Genomic DNA, 11194 nt, shown 5'->3' with positions numbered 1-11194 from the left:
GTGAATAAGAAGGGAACCCAGAGACTGAGAGACTCGGAGTCGAAAGGCGCTCATCCATCCCTGCAATGCCCAGTAGTACCCCAAGCACCAACGGAATCATGCCTGAAGCAAAGAAAGAAGGTAAGGGCTGCCTCACCTAATCCAATTTATTATCATCAGAACAGGTGCACATTGTCTGCCAGGACACCTTGTGGTCACTTTCTGACTCAACTGTAACTTGCTACAAATGCACCTTCGTATGTTGCTTGATGTTTTTAATAATTTTGTACACTAGAAGTAAATAAACTTGTAAAACTGTGCTTTGTAGAAGACAAATGTGTGTACTTCAATTTTCACATAGACATATATGGATGGAGATCAACAGAAATGAAACTGACAGTAAGAATAATTAAAATAAAATGCAAAAGCCACACAATAAACAGGGAAAAAAACAGCAAAGCTAAGCGAGGGCAGACGAAAATTAAATTGCCTGAGGAAAAGCCCTAGTAAACAAAGTCTAAATATTTGGTTATGGTATGATTGTATTTATATAATTTTACAGGTATAATTTGAACAAAAAGGGATATAATAATCATATATATAATAATTTTATAATATAAATACCCTCTGTTGTGGGGCCAAAGGTAATAATACCAGTATTTTTTGGTCCACACAAGAAAAACAGCTAATAAATCATACTAAATGTGTGTGTGGGGGTGTGTGTGTGTGTGTGGGTGCGTGCCTTAACCCATTTTTTTTTTTTTAATTTGTAATGATCTAAATCTGACGACAACCTCCTTCTGGTGATGTCCTCATTTGTTGAAAAAAAAATCTGTATATAAAAACAATAGACGTCCATGGAATGTCCCTATTTAGATAAGTAAACGTGTGAGCAGTGTCTGAAATGTAGTGATAGTAATTCATCTCAGACTACGGGATGCACCTGGTCATGCAAGCACACATCTTTCTAGACACTTCAAACCCAGTCTACATGCCTCGGACCTGCAGTATTTACAGTGCTGGTGACAGTCCCCAAACTAAAAGTGTCACCACAATGCTGACTTGATGGAAGGTTATTCTGACAGTTTGTGTGAGTTGCGTATACTCCGAGAAAGCCGAGATCAGAGGTACACAGGAAAGACTAATGGTCAACAGCATGAGGAGAGGGCACCTTGGACATTACTGTCATACTGTTACTCTCCGGGCTCTTATGCACAGCTTAACATCTCACAGGAAAATAATAATAGTCTTTACAGGGACAAAGTGTTTAGCAGCTGCTCTACTCAATCTTTAGACAACACATTATAATAAGATGAAAGATGCTCATACATGGCCCTGCATATATTTTAGGATAAGCATGTTGTCAAAAGTCCTCTAGACTCAATTAATCTTATCACTTACATACTATTTAAAGTGCATTAAAGAGGTCAAATGCAACATGTTGTGTACGCATTTTACATATACTGTAAAGATGTGTACACTATAAGTAAATCATTGCATTTGAAAAGATTTCAGATTCAATATCAGACAGTGAGACTGATTTATGTACAAAAGTGAACCGATCTGCATTCATCAGATGCATTTTCTTTCAGGTGTTAATATAGTTGCACGGTACCTCTTTCACCCTTCTACTTTAACACATCGTCCTCATCTGTCATCTCAACAGCTCTCTTACTCTTCCACTCTCTCTCGCTCCTAATTTCATTTTAATTTTAGTTTTTTTTGTTGCTAATTTTTATTTAAATTGGTAATTTTTATTTTTTATAACAATTTTAAAATATTATTCATATTTTTTATTAAATTAAAAGAGTATAAAATGATTAAACATGTCAAATTATAATATGACATAATATAATATAATAAGTACTATTTTTAGTATTGCTTTTCTCCTTGTTAGCATCCTCTTGCACCTTATTAAAAGTTGAAAAGAGGCACATGCGGGTTTCTTATTAACTTATCAATGATGACATGCCGCCTTCTTGATCACAGGGGTAATGAAGTGTAAAACCCTCCACAGTAAATCATCTCCACAGCTCTACCGTCCTCGTTTTATTTACACCTTCTGTGATTTAGCCAAGCTGGGTCTAACTTACTGGGCATGGCGGTATCTGGCAACATTAGACACCACATGTTCATGAGACACCATGAGTGCATAATTCTCAGCAATCTAAGTCAGCATGGAAACCAACTCAATCAATGTTAAGGGAGATCTGATCTAACCAATTCCTGAGAATGTCTCTTATCCAAGCGGGTAGAATGTCGTTCTCAGGACTGTGATGGATCACACCTCCGAAATCTCCCTTTACAGACATGAATCCCTCTATTTCTGCATCTGTCCGTTCATGTTATTTTCCATCGGGCCTGTTTCAAGTAAGCAATCAACAGAAGGCCGACACTCAGCATGTGGTTTTCAACACTCGGGGGGCCACGAGATCATATCCATCGCCTTCCCTCTCAAATCATCATGCATAGCATCTCCTTGATCCAACCACCAAATGCGAACCATACCAGCGTGCCCGTAGCGGCTGGGTGCATGGCATGGGTTGGCAAGACACGCTACGGACGTGTCCAACACAAACAACTTGCTTTTTGCACTGACATCATGAGCAAAAGACACTAAAGCCTAGCAAAGACCCTGAGGTCATCAACATAGCTGCTGATGCTAAAAGAGGTGAAGTCCAGAGTTACTCAACATTAGAAGGTTGTTCCAGTTTATATGATGCCAGTTTTATTGTAAAGATTTGATTAAAGTGAACGGTGAGGTTCAAGTGACGAGGTTTAATGTTTAGGGTTATTAAGTATAATGTAGATACATAATATATCAAGGATTTCCCATGATACGATGCTCATGGTTTGCACTTTCAGTAAAAGCATGACCTTATTAATCTTTACTATAAGTGAGGGTAGCAAAATAAAGTAAACTGTAACATATTATACCCAAAAATTCTTCACACAGTGGACTACTAGTAAAATTGGGACCAAAAATTATTCAGACACTTTGACCTGACCATGTTTTGCTTAAGTGTTATCTGATTAATTTATTCTGATACAGTTAATATATAAATTTTAACTCTATAAGAACTATATTTATTTAAAATACATGTTGAATTATGTACATACAAATGTAAAACAAATGTGAACATTCTTATTATTTTTGTATTCATTATTTTTAAATTATTAATATCTTAATATATTACAATCTATTGTTTAATAGATGTAATAAATAACTTAATGTAAAATAGATTAGTCTTGTTTTAAACATACATTATAAGAAAAGTGTGTAAAAATAGAGCACAAATTCGCCATGTTAATATGAAGGAATTGTAGATATTATTAATTTGCAGTACTCATAGCTGATTCTGGTTCTTCTGATCTACGCCAGACCTTTTACAGTTTGTGTGTGATGATCTGCTCAAAGATGCAAGAGAACGAGGCTTTGTGGATGATCCCTCATTGGACATAAGGGATTTTGAAACAAGGTTTCCCCCAAACCCCCTCCATGTACCTCTTGTTTACAGCATTTTCCCACTCATGGTCATTCTCCACTCACAAAACACCAGGGTTGAATCTCACACCAGGGAGTAAACCCTAACTTGAAGAGCTGTCAGCATGAAAAGAAACCTAACGGGCTGCTTTAAATTGATTCGACATCTGACATGTTTAGATCTTTCGGATTTGTTTTATTTTGGAGCTCTGCTTCATGACCATGGTTATAGTATAGTATGCTGGCTCTTCTGCTCAACCCCTCCCTCTTGTTCTTCCTGACTCCCTCCATACCAGTCCCTATAAGGGAGAGGTCCAAAAGAGAGGGTGAAACAGGCTATGACTGATGGAGTGACCTGTCAGCAGCAGTTGCTAATCTCTAGCCCTGATCCCTTTACCACCTCTGTTCCCTTCGTTCCTGTACCACTCCTCTATAGTGGCCTCTTTAAGTCCAGAGTCATTGATGGAATTTATATGTGCACCTGGACTAACTTCTAAGGTTTCATTTCATGTGCTTAACGTTAACAGAGATTAATGACTGCACCGCCATTTTTCATTATCCTCCATTTGTATGAGCTTGTATCTAATAATTACTTGATGGCAACAGGGAACCTGCTTGTCATAATGTGCATATGTGTGTCTTTGAGATGTTTAACATATAAAATAACTGAAGGTTGATAAGTGATGATAATGTTGACGGTGACTGAACAACAATCTGTTTTCGGTGATTGTCAGCAGGATCACAAACAGTGGTGGGGGTCTAGAACAGGTGTACAGATGCCCCTGTCCTGTACGCATTGGAACACAGCTGACCCGATCACTTAGGGGTGCGCGCTGTCACGAAGACCCATTATAGTGATGTCAGTCACCTCTGTCCCCTCCTACTGTCTGAACCGCACAGCCAATCAAAAGAGAGTCTCAAGTATAAACCGTTTTTACCATCATCTCAGGCTTGCTTAAATGTGGAATTACTGACAGGGTGATTTTTTTATGGGGTGGGGTGTGGGGGGTATCTGGTTTCACTGAAAGTGAGAAAAAAATCTTCAAGGTGTCACTTTCAGACCTTTTTTTTCTTTAATCAGGTGAGAACAGATCCCTACACTGAAAATATGACGTGGTTACACTTTATTTTAAGGTGTCCGTGTAACAGTAATGAACTACATGTACTTACTATAGGATTAGGTTAGGATTAGTGTTTGGGTTAGGGTTAGTTATGCATCATTTATAGTTATTACTACAGTAACTACATGTAACAAGGACACTTAAATAAAGTGTTAAAGTGTAAGTCTTTTGATCTAACAATATCTAAAAAAAAAAAAAAAATAGCAAGAAAATATCTAAAAACATTGAAAAATATCTAAAATAAAATGGCTAAAATTATACCTTAAAATAAAACCAACACTACAAAATGTATTTTTAAGTCAAAAATGCAAGTGTGTAGACTTTTTCACTAATAAAAAATGTTTGTCAATGTAGTGAAATAAAATACATGTATTTTGCCCAAATATTTTAACAGATAATGTATTTTTGCGGTAAAAGTGCAATTCTATAAAGATAGATTCTCTGAAAACAATATTATGCAGTTGTGCTTGTCAAGTAAATTGATCTTCTTTTAAGAATTTCTAGATATTTAACTGGAAAACAAGGCAAGAAAAATACTCTTTGTCAGAGCTGATAGAGGTCAGCACTATAGCACAACTGCGACTCCACAGACCAAGGTCCTTTACTGATCTCCACCCTGTGGTTTCCTCTCTAGTCTATTCCAATAAAGCCTAACATTTTATTTTTTATTTTTTTTAATGAGGATTGCCACTTGCAGGGCTCAAACCAGCAACTTTTCCATTTCAGCCCTGCATTTTATAGCCTCTACAATGCTCTTTTCTCAGGACACTATGTGGAAGTCTAGTCACATTTCATTGTTACAGTGACATTCTCCCCCTCTGGCACCAATCTGCTGCTGCAAATTCCTGCAATTAACACTTAACAGAGAAACAAGTTGAACCAATACACTTAATGCCACTGAGCATTATGATAACCTAAGGGAGCAACTAATGTTAACGTCCACATTAATAAAAGAAGGCAAAAATGTGAGAGCTCTAATGCATGAGCCAGAGGACCACAGATGGTTTTCTGAGAAGGTGCTTGTGAAAATCAACAGTAGCGCGAAAAGTGTTAAACCTGCAAGCGGGATATAAACATGCCAACGCCACAAACACCGTAGAAATGAAGTGTGGCGGAATCAAAAATGTATTCTTAGAAACTGCTGTCAGAGCATATGATGTGTGTCCATAGTGAATGCAAGTTTAGGCCTAGCATGCTTCTTAGATGTAACCTAAACCCTGACAGGCATGGGTAAACTATATGATTCAGTGCTAACAACAGTGGGGGTACATGAATGGCATACCACAGAGAGATATATTGCACGCGAGAGGTAAGGAAAGGGGATCAGAAAAGCAGTGTAAGGAAAAGGAAGACTCTAGAATGTTTGTGTAGTGTCAGTGTAATTAAAACTGCCCATTGCTTCATTTAAAGTGGTTTGAGGTTTACCTCTGATATTAACTGAAGTCATTTTTTTTTTTTTTTTTTTAAACAGGAAAAAAAGGATCAAGAGCAGAAGCAGATCCTGAGGGTAGGCATACTTGTGAACTATGAAATCCTACTTTACTATACTGTTTACTATTAACTTCCACCATTTAATCAGAGCGCCCCCTGTAGACCTTATTCAGAACAGCGCCATGACAGGTATAAAGCGTTTAAAGCAAGGCTGTGAGGGACTTACCGTGTTTTCAATGCCATCCGCTCTTAAAAGCTGTATGAAGCTCCTAGATCACTTAAAATTTTCCACAGCTCATGTTGTCTGGAGTTTTTTTGTTTACTGAAATTTCTTGGAAAGATATTCTTGCATTGTTTCGTCAGCAGAACGATCCAAAAACACATTAAATAACAGTACAACCCACAGAAGAGATGTCTATCCCTCACAGCTTCGCTTTCATTCTTGTTAAAAATCAAAGATGGCGGTGCTGTAAATAAGGTCTATTCTTGAGCTACTCCCGCACCCCAAAACTCCACGCTGCTAAAGACATTAGTGGAAATATATGTGTAGGCTATGTTTAAAACAATATATCGTTTTTTTTTGTTTGTTTTTCTTTATCTATGTTCCAAGCATTAAAAAGCATTTCTTAGGCCTAGACACCATCAAAAAACAACCATATTCTTGCATTAACAATTTATTTAATATTAGGCTATATTTATTAAAACCAAGTTGAAGTATTAATTTAATCTACTGTTTGCTAATTGGCTAATTAATTTACTAATTTACTGCATTTTCACATTTATTCCAAAACATTACCTATAAGAATGCAGTTTTCAGATTTTGTGTGGGCTATAGTTAATCTGAACTGAAGTTTAACAATTCATTTTAATAGTCACTTGTTTTAGGGTCATCAGATATCAAAGCACTGCAGGTGTCATGATAGTCACATCATGTGTTAGCTTTAATTTCACCTGGCTGAAAAACCATCTCACTAACAGATCATTATTTCAAGTCTTTTAGAGTTTGGAGAACATTGTGTTCTTATAATAGAACAGATTTGGACACTCAGATCAAAGTAGCATGTAAATCTGACAATATGGTTTGCATGTGTGATCTTTACCATGACACTTTCAAGGTGAGTTCTGCACCGCTGCTGTCTTTACACCTCTCTGTCTTAAAAGTGTTAATCGGAGAGGATCATAATACAATGGAAATCACATGAAGCTTGGGCGTCCGTTAGACAGCTGACATTTGAGTAGGATTATGCAGTCGTGGTGGTATAGAATATAATGACCTTTCGCTCTGTCTTCTTCTTTCCATCACAGCAAAGGCACCGCCGTATGAGCCCAACATCACCGAGCCCAATACTAGGGCGGAGCTGATGAAATGTACGCATCAACACGGGACAGTCTTTTTATATAGTCATTTTATAGCCTCTTGTCCTCTGAAATGTTATTTTTCTCTCAGACTGGATAAATCTTTCTCTGGATGACAGAACTGCTCAGAAAATGTTGTGGCTCTCAGAAGGTGGGGCCAAAGTGTCACGCATGTCAGAGGAAGTGTGTCCTGTACTGGACAGACCAGAGAGATATGAACATTCACCACAGGTATGTAAGTGAGTCTCTACATTTTTTCCCCACCTAAATCTGTAGTGTGATTTGCTGATAATATAACATCCATTTTAGATCAGCTCATGTAATATTTTTTTTTATTTATGCTTTAAAAGGGTTTGTTCACACACACAAAAAAAATAAAATTCTTTTAAAATTCTTAGAATTTATGCCTCATGTCATTCCAGAACTATAAGACTTTAATTCATCTTCAGAACAAAATGAATTTTAATGTTCTCCGATGGATTTTTTTGTCCATCCACTGAAAGTCTAATCAACATTTCCAAGCTTCGTAAAGTGCAGAAAGACATCGTAAAAGTAATTTATATAAACAATATAGAGTTGTTTATTCCTTGTCTTCTGAAGAGACAATATATATGTGTACACAATATACATGATGCAAAATTATTTATATGATGTTATGTTGGTATTTCTTCACATATAAACATTGATCAAGAAAAAATATTACTTAAAAAGTCATAATTATGACAAAAAGTCAGAATTATGAGATACTAAGTCATGATTATGAGAAAAATTAAGGCAAAATCAAAATTGAATTTTTTTTGTAATAAGCTTGAAATTTAGAAATTTCATAATTATTCTTTTCATTTCATAATTTTGACTTATTTTCAGTTGTTTTTGTCATAATTTTGACTTTTTATCTCATAATTCCAACTTTTTATCTCATAATTTTGACTATTTTGTGTCTGAAATATGACTTTTTTTTTCATAATTACGATTTACCAAAGCATTTGTGTGTGTGTGTGTGTGTGTGTGTGTGTGTGTGTGTGTGTGTGTGTGTGTGTGTGTGTGTGTGTGTGTGTGTGGTGGAAATGGATTTCCCTGATTCTATGTATGGTATTGCATTTATTCATGAACAATTAATTCTTTTCAACGAATCGGTCGATTACAAGATCTGTTCACAAAGCGGATTGATTCTAGTTCAACTCACAGTTCCACAGAAGAAAGAAAGTCATAGAGGTTTGAAATGACATGAGGGTAACTAAATGATGACAGAATGCAATCTGTAAGACTGTCATGGTCTACATATAGTATGCGTATAACTGATTTTCACAATATCTTCCTGAAGGTGCTGTGTAAGCAGGGTCTTCTGGGCAATCGTGGGTACTGGGAGGTGGATTGTGAGGGCTGGGTGGTGATCGGGGCAGCGTGTGAAAGCGCGGGGAGGAAAGCTAAGGATGGCCCATGTGGCCTGGGAGAGAATGACCTGTCATGGGGTGTTGGCTGGGCTGGATCCTGCTACCATGTCTGGCACAACGGAGAGAACATAGAATTCCAGGCTCCCCTCTGCCCCATCATCGGCATCTACGCTGACCAGCCAGCTGGCATAATCAAGTTTTACCTAGTTGAAGAGGGAGAGAACGGCTCCAAAGAGGTCAAACTTGTTCATCGTTTTACAGCCAACGTAAAAGAGAAGCTCTTCCCTGGATTCTGGGTGGGCAGGAAGTCCTACTGCTGGATCCGAAAGAAGGATCAGTAGAGGGGTGAATAATTGAAGGAGGGGTTGGAAGAAAACAGGGTAAGGGTGATGTAAGGAAAAGAAGAGGATAGCTATGCAGGAGACTTTGATTGGTAGGGAATAAGAAGAGTGAAACTGTAAATGGAGACTTGCATTTTGAAACTGAATCTGCCTTTGTTACAAACCACTAGGTTGGTTCAAAAGTGTGCATGCTCAAAATATGTTATTTTAGTATTTTAACCAGTAATTTAATTGGTGTAGCATTAATCTTTATACTGATTTTGAATAGTCACTGTATTAATTTTATTTTCCATGTAATGACAAATGCAGATACGGTATTGAATATTCATCTCTGTGCTCTAATAAACTAGTTCAAAATAATACTCATTTGTGTTATATAAGAGTGGTGTGTTGTTTGTATTGTTGTCATTGAAACCAGGTACAGGTCTTGGTGGGGGAGGGCTTCTCAAAGGGTCAAGGTTTGGCTGGTTAGCGTGACCCAGTTCACCCCTGCTGATACAAGCTCTAACTACACCATGTGAAGCCATTGATTTTTCATTCAAAGATTTTTTGTTGTTGTTGAAGCGTGTACTGAAACCCTATTGTAATTTTGAAAATTTCCAAGGATCAGCATTCTCCCCTAAAAGTGATTGGGCAGACCAAACCGTAAGTTGTAGAGACTTGAAACTTTGAGGGCTGGTGGTACTCGTACCGTCTACAATGTCACCAAGGCTCGCCGAGATCAGCCTGACGGGGGCGCTACAGCGGTCAAAAGTACGAAATGGCTCCTGAACCGTTACGCGTAGACTCAAGTGTCTTATATCATAGGAATCCTTGGTTCAAGATGGATACCATATTCACACATACCACATTCTGACTAATTCTTCTATATTTTACATCAAATATTATATAACTAACTAATCCTAGGGTTTTTGACCTGATCGGAACCAAACCAGTGCAGCGAGATTCTCTGGAGTCTGATTGTCAATAATTATCAAAAAAAGTTTCAATTCACGTTCCCTAAGGGCTGCCAAAATGTGGGTGGAGCCACTTTAACTAAAATGTGTATAACTCTTGAATGGAATGAGATATTTTACCAAACTCATCACACCTATGTAAGAGCTCATTCTGCGGTCGCGTAAAAAAGGACACAGCGACTGGCCACTTGGTGATGCTATAACAGCAAAAAAACAACAACATGAAAATGGCTATAACTACTTCACCATTAGTCCGATTGACTTGAAAATTGGTATGCAGTGTCTTTGTCTGAGGAAATTGACGCATCTCAAAAAACATGTCCGTCATTGGCCAATAAAGTTTGAGCAGCTATCAGACCATGTTAACGGAGGCCGATCGGAATGAAACTCACTGGGCCTGTTTGACTCATGGCCCTCGAGGCCTTTGAGAAATTCAAAAGTAATCAGCCACCGGGGGGCGCCTTCGCATTTTTCATGTGAGTAAAGGACTGTGTATCATGCGATTATTCACACACGCCCACCACATTTATACCACATGGTAGAACTCCTCTTTCTGAGCTACTTTGCCTCTATATTGGAGATTTCAAAAACTTTGACAAACTAGTCTTAGGTTTTTGTCTCAGCCTCGATAAGTGTTAAAAAGCTTTTTAACCATAAATTTCCTATGGTAAATTACTTGTATTGGCTGTTAATGGTCTTTTCCATCTATGATTGAGATGGTTACAGGCTGTAATTAAAACATTATACCTTTTTACACATGTGCTTATAGGCCTTAAAGTGCTTGATCCCCGATAAATGCTGCTCGCAGCTATTATTACTATCACTATTATATAAATATGGCTATAAAGGTCCCTCTAGCCTTTTTGTATTTGATTTTTTTATCAAAGCAAACTTCTTTTACCACTTTCTTCCACACAAATCATATAGTGCTATCAATATTTAATGAAAATGAAATATATTTTTTCAATCTTTAGACATTTTAGCACCGTTCACATGCGTTTCCTCATGCTGACACTATAGTAAAGATATGCTAAATAGCCAAAAGAACGTGGACATCTAAACACCGCACCCATATGTTCCTGTTGATGTTTTAATTAAGTAAAACCTTGAGTGTTAATAAGGAGCTGGTCCT

General features: G+C 37.4%; 1 protein-coding gene across 2 annotated transcripts; it reads left to right on the top strand.

The window, feature by feature from the left end:
* Positions 1-9466, top strand: zgc:195001 (uncharacterized protein LOC567531 homolog). Of its 2 annotated transcripts, XM_067374328.1 has the most exons (5): positions 1-120; positions 6056-6091; positions 7321-7383; positions 7463-7602; positions 8696-9466. In XM_067374328.1, exons 1-5 carry the CDS (start codon positions 66-68, stop codon positions 9104-9106), a joined length of 705 nt encoding a protein of 234 aa, XP_067230429.1. In that variant the 5' UTR covers positions 1-65; the 3' UTR covers positions 9107-9466. The 2 variants fall into 2 exon arrangements, with proteins under 2 accessions (XP_067230429.1, XP_067230436.1); XM_067374335.1 differs by lacking the exon at positions 6056-6091 and having other exon boundaries at positions 24-120.
* The last annotated feature ends 1728 nt before the right edge of the window (positions 9467-11194 follow it).

The sequence above is a fragment of the Chanodichthys erythropterus genome, chromosome 3 (genome assembly GCF_024489055.1).
Source record: "Chanodichthys erythropterus isolate Z2021 chromosome 3, ASM2448905v1, whole genome shotgun sequence".
In the NCBI taxonomy this organism is placed as follows: Eukaryota; Metazoa; Chordata; class Actinopteri; order Cypriniformes; family Xenocyprididae; genus Chanodichthys; species Chanodichthys erythropterus.
Note: the sequence above shows the minus strand (reverse complement) of the source record. Positions and strands in the feature narration are given on the sequence as shown.